This window comes from Salmo salar, chromosome ssa27 (genome assembly GCF_905237065.1).
Source record: "Salmo salar chromosome ssa27, Ssal_v3.1, whole genome shotgun sequence".
NCBI classification, from domain to species: Eukaryota; Metazoa; Chordata; class Actinopteri; order Salmoniformes; family Salmonidae; genus Salmo; species Salmo salar.
Window position 1 is genome coordinate 37,661,583 of NC_059468.1, and position 20,918 is coordinate 37,682,500.

The window sequence follows — 20,918 nt, forward strand, 5'->3', positions numbered from 1 at the left end:
TTCATAAAATACTTACACCCTAGTCCTGTCATGAACGCAGAGATCAGGCTGGTTTCACTGGAATAATACAGCAAGTAGTCTTTTAAAGCACTCGCTTGCTCCCGTTGCACACTCTCTCGCTAAATAAATTCCTCTCTCCTTATTCACCCTGACCATCCCTTGTTTAGACACCACCGTGCCTTTCCCTTCGTCCTACAGTCCTGAGTATGTGGAGACCAGTTGGTACCAGTGGTGGGAGAAAGAAGGCTTCTTCACCCCAGAGATCAATGTAAGAGAATAGAGCATTATAATAAGCCATATTTAAAACTGCCTGTTGATGCTCCCATGTAAGGAACAATACATCCAGATAACCCAGATCTAATAACAATGTATGTGATAGCGCTTTAATAGTTAGATTTAGTCTAATGCCCATGTTTTTTTTGTTGAATCAACGTTTAGGACAGACTGCCACATGCTGTGAATCACTCCTTCTCCATGTGTATCCCTCCGCCTAATGTGACAGGCACGCTGCACCTCGGCCATGCACTCACAGTGGCCATAGAGGATGCTTTGGTCCGCTGGTAACTATTTCTCACCGACAGTAATACAATCAGTCGGATAGAGATGTTTCTTTTTTTGGCTGAAATGAAATGGCATCACATCAAATTCCTATCCGTCGTATGAGAACTCTCAGAGCTGAAATGTGTTGCTTTTTGAATGTATTTGACATGTTTTAGGAGATCTGATGAAATGTATTGTTGTACTGGTTGAATGTGTGTTGTATCAGGAGGAGGATGAAGGGCTACAAAGTTCTCTGGGTACCAGGCTGTGACCATGCAGGCATCGCTACACAGGTATGTCTCCCTGACCTGGCTATCCATGTTATCTTTCACATTCGCTTCTCTTTCAAGCTAAATATAAAAGCTGTGTCCAACCTTCTGGTCTTAATCTCAGACGGTGGTGGAGAGGAGGTTGTTTAGGGAACGAGGGAAGCGAAGACAGGACCTCAGCAGGGAGGACTTTCTAAAGGAGGTGTGGACGTGGAAGAAAGAGTGAGTATGAGATCCCTTTCTGTCCTCCCTTTTTCTCTCTCTCTCCTCTGCCTGCTGTTCTGTCTGACACTGCTTTCCACTGTCATTAGTAGAATCCTACAACTATCCATCTTCTTAATGAGATAAAGCAAGATGATTCTATTTTCATATTGGGTTCTGTCTGTGTGTTCCAGTAAGGATTCTGTCTGTTCTAGTAAGGGTTCTGTCTCTGTGTTCCAGTATGGGTTCTGTCTCTGTGTTCTAGTATGGGTTCTGTCTCTGTGTTCTAGTATGGGTTCTGTCTCTGTGTTCTAGTATGGGTTCTGTCTCTGTGTTCTAGTATGGGTTCTGTCTCTGTGTTCTAGTATGGGTTCTGTCTCTGTGTTCTAGTATGGGTTCTGTCTCTGTGTTCTAGTATGGGTTCTGTCTCTGTGTTCTAGTATGGGTTCTGTCTCTGTGTTCTAGTATGGGTTCTGTCTCTGTGTTCTAGTATGGGTTCTGTCTCTGTGTTCTAGTATGGGTTCTGTCTCTGTGTTCTAGTATGGGTTCTGTCTCTGTGTTCCAGTAAGGGTTCTGTCTGTGTGTTCTAGTAAGGGTTCTGTCTGTGTGTTCTAGTAAGGATTCTGTAAGGGTTCTGTTTGTGTGTTCTAGTACGGGTTCTGTCTCTGTGTTCCAGTAAGGATTCTGTAAGGGTTCTGTTTGTGTGTTCCAGTAAGCGTTCTGTTTGTGTGTTCCAGTAAGCGTTCTGTTTGTGTGTTCCAGTAAGGGTTCTGTCTGTCTGTGTATTCCGGTACGGGTTCTGTCTGTCTGTGTGTTCCGGTACGGGTTCTGTCTGTCTGTGTGTTCCAGTAAGGGTTCTGTCTGTCTGTGTGTTCCGGTACGGGTTCTGTCTGTCTGTGTGTTCCAGTAAGGGTTCTGTCTGTCTGTGTGTTCCAGTAAGGGTTCTGTCTGTCTGTGTGTTCCAGTATGGGTTCTGTCTGTCTGTGTGTTCCAGTATGGGTTCTGTCTGTCTGTGTGTTCCAGTACGGGTTCTGTCTGTCTGTGTGTTCTAGTACGGGTTCTGTCTGTCTGTGTGTTCCAGTAAGGGTTCTGTCTGTGTTCCAGTATGGGCTCTGTCTGTGTGTTCCAGTAAGGGTTCTGTCTGTGTTCCAGGAAGGGAGAGGAGATCTATCACCAGCTGAGGGAACTTGGTGCGTCTCTGGACTGGAGCAGAGCCTGCTTCACCATGGATCCAGTAAGACAGTACTATTACACTACATCATCACACACTCACTGGCCTTGTGGTTACAATGTCCGCCCTGAGATTGGATGGTTGGGAGTTCGATCCCCGGCCAAGTCTTACCAGAGACTGTAAACATGGCACCCTATGAGTCTCTGCTCAGCATTAAGGAAATAGATTGTAGATACGGCCCTGCGATGCACTAGTGTTCTGTCCAGGGGGTGTACTGTACATACAGAAACAGGAGATAGACTAGTGTTCTGTCCAGGGGGTGTACATGTTACAGAAACAGGACATAGACTAGTGTTCTGTCCAGGGGGTGTACATGTCATACAGAAACAGGAGATAGACTAGTGTTCTGTCCAGGGGGTGTACATGTTACAGAAACAGGACATAGACTAGTGTTCTGTCCAGGGGGTGTACATGTATACAGAAACAGGAGATAGACTAGTGTTCTGTCCAGGGGGTGTACATGTCATACAGAAACAGGAGATAGACTAGTGTTCTGTCCAGGGGGGTGTACTGTCATACAGAAACAGGAGATAGACTAGTGTTCTGTCCAGGGGGTGTACTGTACATACAGAAACAGGAGATAGACTAGTGTTCTGTCCAGGGGGTGTACATGTATACAGAAACAGGACATAGACTAGTGTTCTGTCCAGGGGGTGTACATGTTACAGAAACAGGACATAGACTAGTGTTCTGTCCAGGGGGTGTACATGTTACAGAAACAGGACATAGACTAGTGTTCTGTCCAGGGGGTGTACTGTACATACAGAAACAGGAGATAGACTAGTGTTCTGTCCAGGGGGTGTACTGTACATACAGAAACAGGACATAGACTAGTGTTCTGTCCAGGGGGTGTACATGTTACAGAAACAGGACATAGACTAGTGTTCTGTCCAGGGGGTGTACTGTACATACAGAAACAGGAGATAGACTAGTGTTCTGTCCAGGGGGTGTACTGTACATACAGAAACAGGAGATAGACTAGTGTTCTGTCCAGGGGGTGTACATGTTACAGAAACAGGACATAGACTAGTGTTCTGTCCAGGGGGTGTACTGTACATACAGAAACAGGACATAGACTAGTGTTCTGTCCAGGGGGTGTACATGTTACAGAAACAGGACATAGACTAGTGTTCTGTCCAGGGGGTGTACATGTTACAGAAACAGGACATAGACTAGTGTTCTGTCCAGGGGGTGTACATGTATACAGAAACAGGAGATAGACTAGTGTTCTGTCCAGGGGTGTACATGTACATACAGAAACAGGACATAGACTAGTGTTCTGTCCAGGGGTGTACCATGTTACAGAAACAGGACATAGACTAGTGTTCTGTCCAGGGGGTGTACTGTACATACAGAAACAGGAGATAGACTAGTGTTCTGTCCAGGGGGTGTACATGTTACAGAAACAGGACATAGACTAGTGTTCTGTCCAGGGGGTGTACTGTACATACAGAAACAGGAGATAGACTAGTGTTCTGTCCAGGGGGTGTACATGTTACAGAAACAGGACATAGACTAGTGTTCTGTCCAGGGGGTGTACTGTACATACAGAAACAGGAGATGGACAGAACACTAGTCTAGGGGGTGTACATGTTACAGAAACAGGACATAGACTAGTGTTCTGTCCAGGGGGTGTACATGTTACAGAAACAGGACATAGACTAGTGTTCTGTCCAGGGGGTGTACTGTACATACAGAAACAGGAGATAGACTAGTGTTCTGTCCAGGGGGTGTACTGTACATACAGAAACAGGAGATAGACTAGTGTTCTGTCCAGGGGGTGTACTGTACATACAGAAACAGGACATAGACTAGTGTTCTGTCCAGGGGGTGTACTGTACATACAGAAACAGGACATAGACTAGTGTTCTGTCCAGGGGGTGTACATGTTACAGAAACAGGACATAGACTAGTGTTCTGTCCAGGGGGTGTACATGTTACAGAAACAGGACATAGACTAGTGTTCTGTCCAGGGGGTGTACATGTTACAGAAACAGGACATAGACTAGTGTTCTGTCCAGGGGGTGTACTGTACATACAGAAACAGGACATAGACTAGTGTTCTGTCCAGGGGGTGTACATGTTACAGAAACAGGAGATAGACTAGTGTTCTGTCCAGGGGGTGTACTGTACATACAGAAACAGGACATAGACTAGTGTTCTGTCCAGGGGGTGTACTGTACATACAGAAACAGGAGATAGACTAGTGTTCTGTCCAGGGGGTGTACTGTACATACAGAAACAGGACATAGACTAGTGTTCTGTCCAGGGGGTGTACATGTTACAGAAACAGGACATAGACTAGTGTTCTGTCCAGGGGGTGTACATGTTACAGAAACATGAGATAGACTAGTGTTCTGTCCAGGGGTGTACATGTTACAGAAACAGGACATAGACTAGTGTTCTGTCCAGGGGGTGTACATGTTACAGAAACAGGACATAGACTAGTGTTCTGTCCAGGGGGTGTACATGTTACAGAAACAGGACATAGACTAGTGTTCTGTCCAGGGGGTGTACATGTTACAGAAACAGGACATAGACTAGTGTTCTGTCCAGGGGGTGTACTGTACATACAGAAACAGGACATAGACTAGTGTTCTGTCCAGGGGGTGTACTGTACATACAGAAACAGGAGATAGACTAGTGTTCTGTCCAGGGGGTGTACATGTTACAGAAACAGGACATAGACTAGTGTTCTGTCCAGGGGGTGTACTGTACATACAGAAACAGGAGATAGACTAGTGTTCTGTCCAGGGGGTGTACATGTTACAGAAACAGGACATAGACTAGTGTTCTGTCCAGGGGGTGTACTGTACATACAGAAACAGGAGATAGACTAGTGTTCTGTCCAGGGGTGTACTGTACATACAGAAACAGGACATAGACTAGTGTTCTGTCCAGGGGGTGTACATGTTACAGAAACAGGACATAGACTAGTGTTCTGTCCAGGGGGTGTACATGTTACAGAAACAGGACATAGACTAGTGTTCTGTCCAGGGGGTGTACTGTACATACAGAAACAGGACATAGACTAGTGTTCTGTCCAGGGGGTGTACATGTTACAGAAACAGGAGATAGACTAGTGTTCTGTCCAGGGGGTGTACATGTTACAGAAACAGGAGATAGACTAGTGTTCTGTCCAGGGGGTGTACATGTTACAGAAACAGGACATAGACTAGTGTTCTGTCCAGGGGGTGTACTGTACATACAGAAACAGGACATAGACTAGTGTTCTGTCCAGGGGTGTACATGTTACAGAAACAGGACATAGACTAGTGTTCTGTCCAGGGGGTGTACTGTACATACAGAAACAGGAGATAGACTAGTGTTCTGTCCAGGGGGTGTACTGTACATACAGAAACAGGACATAGACTAGTGTTCTGTCCAGGGGGTGTACATGTTACAGAAACAGGACATAGACTAGTGTTCTGTCCAGGGGGTGTACATGTTACAGAAACAGGACATAGACTAGTGTTCTGTCCAGGGGGTGTACTGTACATACAGAAACAGGACATAGACTAGTGTTCTGTCCAGGGGGTGTACATGTTACAGAAACAGGACATAGACTAGTGTTCTGTCCAGGGGGTGTACTGTACATACAGAAACAGGACATAGACTAGTGTTCTGTCCAGGGGGTGTACTGTATATACAGAAACAGGACATAGACTAGTGTTCTGTCCAGGGGTGTACATGTTACAGAAACAGGACATAGACTAGTGTTCTGTCCAGGGGGTGTACATGTTACAGAAACAGGACATAGACTAGTGTTCTGTCCAGGGGGTGTACTGTACATACAGAAACAGGAGATAGACTAGTGTTCTGTCCAGGGGGTGTACATGTTACAGAAACAGGACATAGACTAGTGTTCTGTCCAGGGGGTGTACATGTTACAGAAACAGGACATAGACTAGTGTTCTGTCCAGGGGGTGTACATGTTACAGAAACAGGACATAGACTAGTGTTCTGTCCAGGGGTGTACTGTACATACAGAAACAGGACATAGACTAGTGTTCTGTCCAGGGGGTGTACATGTTACAGAAACAGGAGATAGACTAGTGTTCTGTCCAGGGGGTGTACTGTACATACAGAAACAGGACATAGACTAGTGTTCTGTCCAGGGGGTGTACATGTTACAGAAACAGGACATAGACTAGTGTTCTGTCCAGGGGTGTACATGTTACAGAAACAGGAGATAGACTAGTGTTCTGTCCAGGGGTGTACATGTTACAGAAACAGGACATAGACTAGTGTTCTGTCCAGGGGGTGTACATGTTACAGAAACAGGACATAGACTAGTGTTCTGTCCAGGGGGTGTACTGTACATACAGAAACAGGACATAGACTAGTGTTCTGTCCAGGGGGTGTACTGTACATACAGAAACAGGAGATAGACTAGTGTTCTGTCCAGGGGGTGTACATGTTACAGAAACAGGACATAGACTAGTGTTCTGTCCAGGGGGTGTACTGTACATACAGAAACAGGACATAGACTAGTGTTCTGTCCAGGGGGTGTACATGTTACAGAAACAGGAGATAGACTAGTGTTCTGTCCAGGGGGTGTACATGTTACAGAAACAGGACATAGACTAGTGTTCTGTCCAGGGGTGTACTGTACATACAGAAACAGGAGATAGACTAGTGTTCTGTCCAGGGGGTGTACTGTACATACAGAAACAGGACATAGACTAGTGTTCTGTCCAGGGGGTGTACATGTTACAGAAACAGGACATAGACTAGTGTTCTGTCCAGGGGGTGTACATGTTACAGAAACAGGACATAGACTAGTGTTCTGTCCAGGGGGTGTACTGTACATACAGAAACAGGACATAGACTAGTGTTCTGTCCAGGGGGTGTACATGTATACAGAAACAGGAGATAGACTAGTGTTCTGTCCAGGGGGTGTACATGTTACAGAAACAGGACATAGACTAGTGTTCTGTCCAGGGGGGTGTACATGTTACAGAAACAGGAGATAGACTAGTGTTCTGTCCAGGGGGTGTACTGTCATACAGAAACAGGACATAGACTAGTGTTCTGTCCAGGGGGTGTACTGTACATACAGAAACAGGACATAGACTAGTGTTCTGTCCAGGGGGTGTACATGTTACAGAAACAGGACATAGACTAGTGTTCTGTCCAGGGGGTGTACTGTACATACAGAAACAGGACATAGACTAGTGTTCTGTCCAGGGGGTGTACTGTACATACAGAAACAGGACATAGACTAGTGTTCTGTCCAGGGGGTGTACATGTTACAGAAACAGGAGATAGACTAGTGTTCTGTCCAGCGGGTGTACTGTACATACAGAAACAGGACATAGACTAGTGTTCTGTCCAGGGGGTGTACTGTACATACAGAAACAGGACATAGACTAGTGTTCTGTCCAGGGGGTGTACATGTTACAGAAACAGGACATAGACTAGTGTTCTGTCCAGGGGGTGTACTGTACATACAGAAACAGGACATAGACTAGTGTTCTGTCCAGGGGGTGTACTGTACATACAGAAACAGGACATAGACTAGTGTTCTGTCCAGGGGGTGTACTGTACATACAGAAACAGGACATAGACTAGTGTTCTGTCCAGGGGGTGTACATGTTACAGAAACAGGAGATAGACTAGTGTTCTGTCCAGGGGGTGTACTGTACATACAGAAACAGGACATAGACTAGTGTTCTGTCCAGGGGGTGTACTGTACATACAGAAACAGGAGATAGACTAGTGTTCTGTCCAGGGGGTGTACTGTACATACAGAAACAGGACATAGACTAGTGTTCTGTCCAGGGGGTGTACATGTTACAGAAACAGGACATAGACTAGTGTTCTGTCCAGGGGGTGTACTGTACATACAGAAACAGGACATAGACTAGTGTTCTGTCCAGGGGGTGTACATGTTACAGAAACAGGACATAGACTAGTGTTCTGTCCAGGGGGTGTACTGTACATACAGAAACAGGACATAGACTAGTGTTCTGTCCAGGGGTGTACTGTACATACAGAAACAGGACATAGACTAGTGTTCTGTCCAGGGGGTGTACATGTTACAGAAACAGGACATAGACTAGTGTTCTGTCCAGGGGGTGTACTGTACATACAGAAACAGGACATAGACTAGTGTTCTGTCCAGGGGGTGTACTGTACATACAGAAACAGGACATAGACTAGTGTTCTGTCCAGGGGGTGTACATGTTACAGAAACAGGACATAGACTAGTGTTCTGTCCAGGGGGTGTACTGTACATACAGAAACAGGACATAGACTAGTGTTCTGTCCAGGGGGTGTACATGTTACAGAAACATGAGATAGACTAGTGTTCTGTCCAGGGGTGTACATGTTACAGAAACAGGACATAGACTAGTGTTCTGTCCAGGGGGTGTACATGTTACAGAAACAGGACATAGACTAGTGTTCTGTCCAGGGGGTGTACTGTACATACAGAAACAGGACATAGACTAGTGTTCTGTCCAGGGGGTGTACTGTACATACAGAAACAGGAGATAGACTAGTGTTCTGTCCAGGGGGTGTACTGTACATACAGAAACAGGACATAGACTAGTGTTCTGTCCAGGGGGTGTACATGTTACAGAAACAGGAGATAGACTAGTGTTCTGTCCAGGGGGTGTACATGTTACAGAAACAGGAGATAGACTAGTGTTCTGTCCAGGGGGTGTACATGTTACAGAAACAGGACATAGACTAGTGTTCTGTCCAGGGGGTGTACTGTACATGTTACAGAAACAGGACATAGACTAGTGTTCTGTCCAGGGGGTGTACTGTACATACAGAAACAGGAGATAGACTAGTGTTCTGTCCAGGGGGTGTACTGTACATACAGAAACAGGACATAGACTAGTGTTCTGTCCAGGGGGTGTACTGTACATACAGAAACAGGACATAGACTAGTGTTCTGTCCAGGGGGTGTACATGTTACAGAAACAGGACATAGACTAGTGTTCTGTCCAGGGGGTGTACTGTACATACAGAAACAGGAGATAGACTAGTGTTCTGTCCAGGGGGTGTACATGTTACAGAAACAGGACATAGACTAGTGTTCTGTCCAGGGGGTGTACTGTTACAGAAACAGGACATAGACTAGTGTTCTGTCCAGGGGTGTACATGTCATACAGAAACAGGACATAGACTAGTGTTCTGTCCAGGGGGTGTACATGTTACAGAAACAGGACATAGACTAGTGTTCTGTCCAGGGGGTGTACATGTCATACAGAAACAGGACATAGACTAGTGTTCTGTCCAGGGGTGTACATGTACATACAGAAACAGGACATAGACTAGTGTTCTGTCCAGGGGGTGTACATGTTACAGAAACAGGAGATAGACTAGTGTTCTGTCCAGGGGGTGTACATGTTACAGAAACAGGACATAGACTAGTGTTCTGTCCAGGGGGTGTACATGTTACAGAAACAGGACATAGACTAGTGTTCTGTCCAGGGGGTGTACTGTACATACAGAAACAGGACATAGACTAGTGTTCTGTCCAGGGGGTGTACTGTACATACAGAAACAGGAGATAGACTAGTGTTCTGTCCAGGGGGTGTACATGTTACAGAAACAGGACATAGACTAGTGTTCTGTCCAGGGGGTGTACTGTACATACAGAAACAGGAGATAGACTAGTGTTCTGTCCAGGGGGTGTACATGTTACAGAAACAGGACATAGACTAGTGTTCTGTCCAGGGGGTGTACTGTACATACAGAAACAGGAGATAGACTAGTGTTCTGTCCAGGGGGTGTACTGTACATACAGAAACAGGAGATAGACTAGTGTTCTGTCCAGGGGGTGTACATGTTACAGAAACAGGACATAGACTAGTGTTCTGTCCAGGGGGTGTACTGTACATACAGAAACAGGACATAGACTAGTGTTCTGTCCAGGGGGTGTACTGTACATACAGAAACAGGACATAGACTAGTGTTCTGTCCAGGGGGTGTACATGTTACAGAAACAGGAGATAGACTAGTGTTCTGTCCAGGGGGTGTACTGTACATACAGAAACAGGACATAGACTAGTGTTCTGTCCAGGGGGTGTACTGTACATACAGAAACAGGACATAGACTAGTGTTCTGTCCAGGGGGTGTACATGTTACAGAAACAGGACATAGACTAGTGTTCTGTCCAGGGGGTGTACTGTACATACAGAAACAGGACATAGACTAGTGTTCTGTCCAGGGGGTGTACTGTACATACAGAAACAGGACATAGACTAGTGTTCTGTCCAGGGGGTGTACATGTTACAGAAACAGGAGATAGACTAGTGTTCTGTCCAGGGGGTGTACTGTCATACAGAAACAGGACATAGACTAGTGTTCTGTCCAGGGGGTGTACTGTACATACAGAAACAGGAGATAGACTAGTGTTCTGTCCAGGGGGTGTACATGTTACAGAAACAGGACATAGACTAGTGTTCTGTCCAGGGGGTGTACATGTTACAGAAACAGGAGATAGACTAGTGTTCTGTCCAGGGGGTGTACATGTTACAGAAACAGGACATAGACTAGTGTTCTGTCCAGGGGGTGTACTGTACATACAGAAACAGGACATAGACTAGTGTTCTGTCCAGGGGGTGTACATGTTACAGAAACAGGAGATAGACTAGTGTTCTGTCCAGGGGGTGTACATGTTACAGAAACAGGACATAGACTAGTGTTCTGTCCAGGGGGTGTACTGTACATACAGAAACAGGACATAGACTAGTGTTCTGTCCAGGGGGTGTACATGTTACAGAAACAGGACATAGACTAGTGTTCTGTCCAGGGGGTGTACATGTTACAGAAACAGGAGATAGACTAGTGTTCTGTCCAGGGGGTGTACATGTTACAGAAACAGGACATAGACTAGTGTTCTGTCCAGGGGGTGTACTGTACATACAGAAACAGGACATAGACTAGTGTTCTGTCCAGGGGGTGTACATGTTACAGAAACAGGAGATAGACTAGTGTTCTGTCCAGGGGGTGTACATGTTACAGAAACAGGACATAGACTAGTGTTCTGTCCAGGGGGTGTACTGTACATACAGAAACAGGAGATAGACTAGTGTTCTGTCCAGGGGGTGTACTGTACATACAGAAACAGGACATAGACTAGTGTTCTGTCCAGGGGGTGTACATGTTACAGAAACAGGACATAGACTAGTGTTCTGTCCAGGGGGTGTACATGTTACAGAAACAGGACATAGACTAGTGTTCTGTCCAGGGGGTGTACTGTACATACAGAAACAGGACATAGACTAGTGTTCTGTCCAGGGGGTGTACATGTTACAGAAACAGGACATAGACTAGTGTTCTGTCCAGGGGGTGTACATGTTACAGAAACAGGACATAGACTAGTGTTCTGTCCAGGGGGTGTACTGTATACAGAAACAGGAGATAGACTAGTGTTCTGTCCAGGGGGTGTACATGTATACAGAAACAGGAGATAGACTAGTGTTCTGTCCAGGGGGGTGTACTGTACATACAGAAACAGGACATAGACTAGTGTTCTGTCCAGGGGGTGTACATGTTACAGAAACAGGACATAGACTAGTGTTCTGTCCAGGGGGTGTACTGTCATACAGAAACAGGAGATAGACTAGTGTTCTGTCCAGGGGGTGTACATGTATACAGAAACAGGACATAGACTAGTGTTCTGTCCAGGGGGTGTACATGTTACAGAAACAGGACATAGACTAGTGTTCTGTCCAGGGGGTGTACTGTACATACAGAAACAGGACATAGACTAGTGTTCTGTCCAGGGGGTGTACTGTACATACAGAAACAGGACATAGACTAGTGTTCTGTCCAGGGGGTGTACATGTTACAGAAACAGGAGATAGACTAGTGTTCTGTCCAGCGGGTGTACTGTACATACAGAAACTGGACATAGACTAGTGTTCTGTCCAGGGGGTGTACATGTTACAGAAACAGGACATAGACTAGTGTTCTGTCCAGGGGGTGTACATGTTACAGATACAGGAGATAGACTAGTGTTCTGTCCAGGGGGTGTACTGTCTACAGAAACAGGACATAGACTAGTGTTCTGTCCAGGGGGTGTACTGTCTACAGAAACAGGACATAGACTAGTGTTCTGTCCAGGGGGTGTACTGTACATACAGAAACAGGACATAGACTAGTGTTCTGTCCAGGGGGTGTACATGTCATACAGAAACAGGACATAGACTAGTGTTCTGTCCAGGGGGTGTACTGTATACAGAAACAGGACATAGACTAGTGTTCTGTCCAGGGGGTGTACATGTTACAGAAACAGGACATAGACTAGTGTTCTGTCCAGGGGGTGTACTGTACATACAGAAACAGGACATAGACTAGTGTTCTGTCCAGGGGGTGTACATGTTACAGAAACAGGAGATAGACTAGTGTTCTGTCCAGGGGGTGTACTGTACATACAGAAACAGGAGATAGACTAGTGTTCTGTCCAGGGGGTGTACTGTACATACAGAAACAGGAGATAGACTAGTGTTCTGTCCAGGGGGTGTACATGTACATACAGAAACAGGAGATAGACTAGTGTTCTGTCCAGGGGGTGTACATGTTACAGAAACAGGAGATAGACTAGTGTTCTGTCCAGGGGGTGTACATCGTGCTACAGAAACAGAAATAAAGTATTGTCTACTTATATACCACACTGTTGTAGTATTGTTATTGTAGTATGTTATGTTATTGTACTATTAGTAACATGATGTCATTATCACATACACTCCTATGTTATGTTATTGTCCGTTCTAGTATCATCTGCTCAGCTCTTTCTTCGTGTGTGTGTGTGTGTGTGTGTGTGTGTGTGTGTGTGTGTGTGTGTGTTTTTCAGGGCTTCAGCAGTGCTGTGACCGAGGCCTTTGTAAGGCTGTGTGACTCTGGTCTGATCTATCGCTCTGAGGGGCTGGTCAACTGGAGCTGTGCTCTGGAGTCGGCCATCTCTGATATAGAGGTTAGTCTATCATCTCTGATATAGAGGTTATTCTATCATCTCTGATGTAGAGGTTATACTATCGTCTCTGATATAGAGGTTAGTCTATCGTCTCTGATATAGAGGTTAGTCTATTGTCTCTGATATAGAGGTTAGTCTATCGTCTCTGATATAGAGGTTAGTCTATCATCTCTGATGTAGAGGTTAGTCTATCGTCTCTGATATAGAGGTTAGTCTATCATCTCTGATATAGAGGTTAGTCTATCATCTCTGATATAGAGGTTATACTATCGTCTCTGATATAGAGGTTATACTATCGTCTCTGATATAGAGGTTAGTCTATCATCTCTGATATAGAGGTTATACTATCGTCTCTGATATAGAGGTTAGTCTATCATCTCTGATATAGAGGTTAGTCTATCGTCTCTGATATAGAGGTTAGTCTATCATCTCTGATATAGAGGTTATACTATCGTCTCTGATATAGAGGTTAGTCTATCATCTCTGATCTAGAGGTTAGTCTATCATCTCTGATATAGAGGTTATACTATCGTCTCTGATATAGAGGTTAGTCTATCGTCTCTGACGTGGAGGTTAGTCTAACATCTCTGATGTAGAGGTTATACTATCGTCTCTGACGTAGAGGTTAGTCTATCGTCTCTGACGTGGAGGTTAGTCTATCGTCTCTGACGTGGAGGTTAGTCTATCGTCTCTGACGTGGAGGTTAGTCTATCGTCTCTGACGTGGAGGTTAGTCTATCGTCTCTGACGTAGAGGTTAGTCTATCGTCTCTGACGTAGAGGTTAGTCTATCGTCTCTGACATAGAGGTTATACTATCGTCTCTGATATAGAGGTTAGTCTATCGTCTCTGATATAGAGGTTAGTCTATCGTCTCTGATATAGAGGTTAGTCTATCGTCTCTGAAATAGAGGTTAGTCTATCGTCTCTGATATAGAGGTTAGTCTATCATCTCTGATGTAGAGGTTATACTATCGTCTCTGATATAGAGGTTAGTCTATCGTCTCTGATATAGAGGTTATACTATCGTCTCTGATATAGAGGTTAGTCTATCATCTCTGATATAGAGGTTATACTATCGTCTCTGATATAGAGGTTAGTCTAACATCTCTGATGTAGAGGTTATACTATCGTCTCTGACGTAGAGGTTAGTCTATCGTCTCTGACGTGGAGGTTAGTCTATCGTCTCTGACGTGGAGGTTAGTCTATCGTCTCTGACGTAGAGGTTAGTCTATCGTCTCTGACGTAGAGGTTAGTCTATCGTCTCTGACGTAGAGGTTAGTCTATCGTCTCTGACGTAGAGGTTAGTCTATCGTCTCTGACGTAGAGGTTAGTCTATCGTCTCTGACGTAGAGGTTAGTCTATCGTCTCTGACGTGGAGGTTAGTCTATCGTCTCTGACGTGGAGGTTAGTCTATCGTCTCTGACGTGGAGGTTAGTCTATCGTCTCTGACGTGGAGGTTAGTCTATCGTCTCTGACGTGGAGGTTAGTCTATCGTCTCTGACGTGGAGGTTAGTCTATCGTCTCTGACGTGGAGGTTAGTCTATCGTCTCTGACGTGGAGGTTAGTCTATCGTCTCTGACGTGGAGGTTAGTCTATCGTCTCTGACGTGGAGGTTAGTCTATCGTCTCTGACGTGGAGGTTAGTCTATCGTCTCTGACGTGGAGGTTAGTCTATCGTCTCTGACGTGGAGGTTAGTCTATCGTCTCTGACGTGGAGGTTAGTCTATCGTCTCTGACGTGGAGGTTAGTCTATCGTCTCTGACGTGGAGGTTAGTCTATCGTCTCTGACGTGGAGGTTAGTCTATCGTCTCTGACGTGGAGGTTAGTCTATCGTCTCTGACGTGGAGGTTAGTCTATCGTCTCTGACGTGGAGGTTAGTCTATCGTCTCTGACGTGGAGGTTAGTCTATCGTCTCTGACGTGGAGGTTAGTCTATCGTCTCTGACGTGGAGGTTAGTCTATCGTCTCTGACGTGGAGGTAAGTCTATCGTCTCTGACGTGGAGGTTAGTCTATCGTCTCTGACGTGGAGGTTAGTCTATCGTCTCTGACGTGGAGGTTAGTCTATCGTCTCTGACGTGGAGGTTAGTCTATCGTCTCTGACGTGGAGGTTAGTCTATCGTCTCTGACGTGGAGGTTAGTCTATCGTCTCTGACGTGGAGGTTAGTCTATCGTCTCTGACGTGGAGGTTAGTCTATCGTCTCTGACGTGGAGGTTAGTCTATCGTCTCTGACGTGGAGGTTAGTCTTGGCCTGAGGTTGGCCTGTTCTCTCTGACGTGGAGGTTGGCCTGTGGTCTCTGACGTGGAGGTTGGCCTGTGGTCTCTGACGTGGAGGTTGGCCTGTGGCCTCTGACGTGGAGGTTGGCCTGTGGTCTCTGACGTGGAGGTTGGCCTGTGGTCTCTGACGTGGAGGTTGGCCTGTGGTCTCTGACGTGGAGGTTGGCCTGTGGTCTCTGACGTGGAGGTTGGCCTGTGGTCTCTGACGTGGAGGTTGGCCTGTGGTCTCTGACGTGGAGGTTGGCCTGTGGTCTCTGACGTGGAGGTTGGCCTGTGGTCTCTGACGTGGAGGTTGGCCTGTGGTCTCTGTCGTGGAGGTTGGCCTGTGGTCTCTGACGTGGAGGTTGGCCTGTGGTCTCTGACGTGGAGGTTGGCCTGTGGTCTCTGACGTGGAGGTTGGCCTGTGGTCTCTGACGTGGAGGCTGGCCTGTGGTCTCTGACGTGGAGGCTGGCCTGTGGTCTCTGACGTGGAGGCTGGCCTGTGGTCTCTGACGTGGAGGCTGGCCTGTGGTCTCTGACGTGGAGGTTGGCCTGTCGTCTCTATTAGATGAGACCCTCTACTCTCATAGTGTTAGCATGTCACTTTAGCAACAACATCCTCTTTGCTATGTGCTACAGAACATGATGTTACAGCTTCAGTTTGTACAATTTATTGACTGCAGTTAAATAAGATTTTATTTTCAGATTGTAAAGTTGAGATGATGAATCATGGTGGTGTTTTATACGAGCGGTGTGTTGACGCTGCCTGCAGGTTGACTCCATGCAGCTGTCTGGCAGAACCCTGTTGTCTGTTCCTGGCTACCAGAACCGGGTGGAGTTTGGGACCATGGTCACCTTTAGCTACCCTATAGACGGCCAGGGTGAGTGGTTGGTGCTGAGTCCCAAATGGCACCCTATTTAGGGCTCTGGACAAAAGTAGTGCACTGTGTAGGGAATAGGGTGCCATTTGGGACGTAATTTTAGTGTCTGGGTCGTGATCCTCCTGCATGTCTGCTGTTCTCTGGGATTTCTCCCATCTTTCCTGTTGTTTATACTCTTCTCTTTCTCTTTATTAGATGGAGAGGTAGAGGTGTCGACCACTCGTCCTGAGACCATGTTGGGAGATGTGGCCATCGCTGTGCATCCTGACGACCCTCGATATCAGGCTAGTATACTTCAGATTAAATCCTGAGGACCCTCGATATCAGGCTAGTATACTTCAGATTAAATCCTGAGGACCCTCGATATCAGGCTAGTATACTTCAGATTAAATCCTGAGGACCCTCGATATCAGGCTAGTATACTTCAGATTAAATCCTGAGGACCCTCGATATCAGGCTAGTATACTTCAGATTAAATCCTGAGGACCCTCGATATCAGGCTAGTATACTTCAGATTAAATCCTGAGGACCCTCGATATCAGGCTAGTATACTTCAGATTAAATCCTGAGGACCCTCGATATCAGGCTAGTATACTTCAGATTAAATCCTGAGGACCCTCGCTATCAGGCTAGTATACTTCAGATTAAATCCTGAGGACCCTCGATATCAGGCTAGTATACTTCAGATTAAATCCTGAGGACCCTAGATATCAGGCTAGTATACTTCAGATTAAATCCTGAGGACCCTAGATATCAGGCTAGTATACTTCAGATTAAATCCTGAGGACCCTCGATATCAGGCTAGTATACTTCAGATTAAATCCTGAGGACCCTCGATATCAGGCTAGTATACTTCAGATTAAATCCTGAGGACCCTAGATATCAGGCTAGTATACTTCAGATTAAATCCTGAGGACCCTAGATATCAGGCTAGTATACTTCAGATTAAATCCTGAGGACCCTCGATATCAGGCTAGTATACTTCAGATTAAATCCTGAGGACCCTCGATATCAGGCTAGTATACTTCAGATTAAATCCTGAGGACCCTCGATATCAGGCTAGTATACTTCAGATTAAATCCTGAGGACCCTCGATATCAGGCTAGTATACTTCAGATTAAATCCTGAGGACCCTCGATATCAGGCTAGTATACTTCAGATTAAATCCTGAGGACCCTCGATATCAGGCTTCAGATTAAACACGTTTAGCTTTAGATCCTCTAGTCAAACACAGAAAATGTATCTTTATTGTACCACTGTGTATGATTACAAGTTGTCTTTTAGCTGGGACTTCTAAATGTATCTTTATTGTACCACTGTGTATGATTACAAGTTGTCTTTTAGCTGGGACTTCTAAATGTATCTTTATTGTACCACTGTGTATCATTACAAGTTGTCTTTTAGCTGGGACTTCTAAATGTATCTTTATTGTACCACTGTGTATGATTACAAGTTGTCTTTTAGCTGGGACTTCTAAATGTATCTTTATTGTACCACTGTGTATCATTACAAGTTGTCTTTTAGCTGGGACTTCTAAATGTATCTTTATTGTACCACTGTGTATGATTACAAGTTGTCTTTTAGCTGGGACTTCTAAATGTATCTTTATTGTACCACTGTGTATGATTACAAGTTGTCTTTTAGCTGGGACTTCTAAATGTATCTTTATTGTACCACTGTGTATCATTACAAGTTGTCTTTTAGCTGGGACTTCTAAATGTATCTTTATTGTACCACTGTGTATCATTACAAGTTGTCTTTTAGCTGGGACTTCTAAATGTATCTTTATTGTACCACTGTGTATCATTACAAGTTGTCTTTTAGCTGGGACTTCTAAATGTATCTTTATTGTACCACTGTGTATCATTACAAGTTGTCTTTTAGCTGGGACTTCTAAATGTTTGACTACTATTTGTCTTGCAGGCAGTTCATGGTAAACAGTGCAGACACCCATTCAGTGACCGCCTCTTACCCATCATCACTGACACTGTGGTGGACATGGAGCTGGGTACAGGTACAGGAACGGTCTTCATGCTCTGACTGGATAATGATCTGATGGGATTTTAACACCAATGTGTCAGGAACAACAACAAGCTAGTTATGCTAAAGGCTGTGTTAGTGTTATTACAAAACAAAGATTCTTCTGAAAGCCATTCCTCCTTTACTGTCCTGTCTGTCTGTCTGTCTGTCTGTCTGTCTGTCTGTCTGTCTGTCTGTCTGTCTGTCTGTCTGTCTGTCTGTCTGTCTGTCTCTGTCTCTCTGTCTCTCTGTCTCTCTGTCTCTCTGTCTGTCTGTCTGTCTGTCTGTCTGTCTGTCTGTCTCTCTCTCTTTCTGTCTCTCTTTCTCTCTCTGTCTCTCTCTCTGTCTTTCTGTCTCTCTCTCTGTCTTTCTGTCTCTCTCTCTGTCTTTCTGTCTCTCTCTCTCTGTCTTTCTGTCTCTCTCTCTGTCTTTCTGTCTCTCTCTCTGTCTTTCTGTCTCTCTCTCTGTCTTTCTGTCTCTCTCTCTGTCTTTCTGTCTCTCTCTCTGTCTTTCTGTCTCTCTCTCTGTCTTTCTGTCTCTCTCTTTGTCTCTGTCTGTCCCTGTCTGTGTTTCTCAGGTGCTGTAAAGGTTACTCCAGCACACGACCACACTGACTTCCTGCTTTCCCAGCGGCACTCTCTTCCTCGCCTCACTGTGATTGGCGGAGATGGCACAATGACCCCTCTCTGTGGCCAATGGCTGGAGGTACACTATCTCATCCAGAGATTGTTGTTGTCAGTTTCTGTTCTGTCTGTCTGTTATCTAATATCTGAGAGGTATCTAATCTTTCCCTCCATCACACTGTTCTCCTCAGGGAGTGAAGCGTTTTGATGCCAGAGAACAAGTGATGGATGCACTGACAGAGAAGATGCTGTTCAGAGGAAAAAGGGATCATGCCATGTCTTTACCTGTCTGCAGGTAGAGGGAGATATTCACTGAGTCTATACATGTCTGTTCCCTCGCTCTTGAGACAGAAATGGTGTTCCAATCACATAATGTAGTGTCCTAATAATGTAGTGCCCTAATAATGTAGTGCCCTAATAATGTAGTGCCCTAATAATGTAGTGCCCTAATAATGTAGTGCCCTAATAATGTAGTGTCCTAATAATGTAGTGCCCTAATAATGTAGTGCCCTAATAATGTAGTGCCCTAATAATGTAGTGCCCTAATAATGTAGTGCCCTAATAATGTAGTGTCCTAATAATGGTGTGCCCTAATAATGTAGTGCCCTAATAATGTAGTGCCCTAATAATGTAGTGCCCTAATAATGTAGTGTCCTAATAATGTAGTGCCCTAATAATGTAGTGCCTTAATAATGTAGTGCCCTAATAATGTAGTGCCCTAATAATGTAGTGCCCTAATAATGTAGTGCCCTAATAAACCAAACCCAGATTATGGGATAAGTAAAAACATGATTATTTGGCAGTGAAAGACAATATGTATAAAGTGAAATACAGGACAGATAGGTTTTCCACAGAGGAGAGTAAATAAATCAGCACATTCAGAAGTGCTGGCCAAAAGGAATCATTTCTATCAGTTATCCCAGAACCAGTTTTGATTTAATCAGTTATATGTGTACAGATGAGATATGGGTTATATGTAGGTTACCTGCTGTTCATCAGGAATGTCCATCTCCTGCAAGTTCACACAGAACTCCAATCAGTTACCCAACATGAACTGAATAACAGAACAGATAACACGTCATGGTAACGCGTCATGGTAACGCGTCATGGTAACACGTCATGGTAACACCGTCAGGGTAACGCGTCAGGGTAACGCCGTCAGGGTAACGCGTCAGGGTAACGCCGTCAGGGTAACGCCGTCAGGGTAACGCCGTCAGGTAACGCCGTCAGGGTAACGCCGTCATGGTAACGCCGTCAGGGTAACGCCGTCATGGTAACGCCGTCAGGGTAACGCCGTCAGGGTAACGCGTCATGGTAACGCCGTCAGGGTAACGCGTCAGGGTAACGCCATCAGGGTAACGCCGTCAGGGTAACGCCGTCAGGGTAACGCCGTCATGGTAACGCCGTCATGGTAACGCCGTCAGTTTAACGCCGTCAGGGTAACGCGTCAGGGTAACGCCATCAGGGTAACGCCGTCATGGTAACGCCGTCATGGTAACGCCGTCAGTTTAACGCCGTCAGTTTAACGCCGTCAGGGTAACGCCGTCAGGGTAACGCCGTCAGGGTAACGCCGTCAGGGTAACGCCGTCATGGTAACGCCGTCAGTTTAACGCCGTCAGGGTAACGCCATCAGGGTAACGCCGTCAGTTTAACGCCGTCAGTTTAACGCCGTCAGGGTAACGCCGTCAGGGTAACGCCGTCAGGGTAACGCCGTCAGGGTAACGCGTCATGGTAACGCCGTCATGGTAACGCCGTCAGGGTAACGCCGTCAGGGTAACGCCGTCAGGGTAACGCGTCATGGTAACGCCGTCAGGGTAACGCCGTCATGGTAACGCCGTCAGGGTAACGCCGTCAGGGTAACGCCGTCATGGTAACGCCGTCAGGGTAACGCGTCAGGGTAACGCCATCAGGGTAACGCCGTCAGGCTAACGCCGTCATGGTAACGCCGTCAGGGTAACGCG

At 45.7% G+C, this 20,918-nt stretch overlaps 1 protein-coding gene across 2 annotated transcripts in view; it reads left to right on the plus strand.

The window, feature by feature from the left end:
* The window catches only part of vars2 (valyl-tRNA synthetase 2, mitochondrial), a 45,668-nt gene that overhangs the window by 1,633 nt on the left and 23,117 nt on the right, over window positions 1-20,918 (plus strand). For both annotated transcript variants that reach the window (XM_014178716.2, XM_014178715.2), the window contains exons 4-14: window positions 168-268; window positions 439-560; window positions 767-833; window positions 934-1,031; window positions 2,163-2,244; window positions 13,062-13,181; window positions 16,207-16,315; window positions 16,511-16,599; window positions 18,239-18,329; window positions 18,912-19,039; window positions 19,149-19,252. In XM_014178716.2, coding sequence (XP_014034191.1) covers window positions 168-268; window positions 439-560; window positions 767-833; window positions 934-1,031; window positions 2,163-2,244; window positions 13,062-13,181; window positions 16,207-16,315; window positions 16,511-16,599; window positions 18,239-18,329; window positions 18,912-19,039; window positions 19,149-19,252 — 1,111 coding nt within the window. The remainder of the gene's footprint in view (window positions 1-167; window positions 269-438; window positions 561-766; window positions 834-933; window positions 1,032-2,162; window positions 2,245-13,061; window positions 13,182-16,206; window positions 16,316-16,510; window positions 16,600-18,238; window positions 18,330-18,911; window positions 19,040-19,148; window positions 19,253-20,918) is intronic.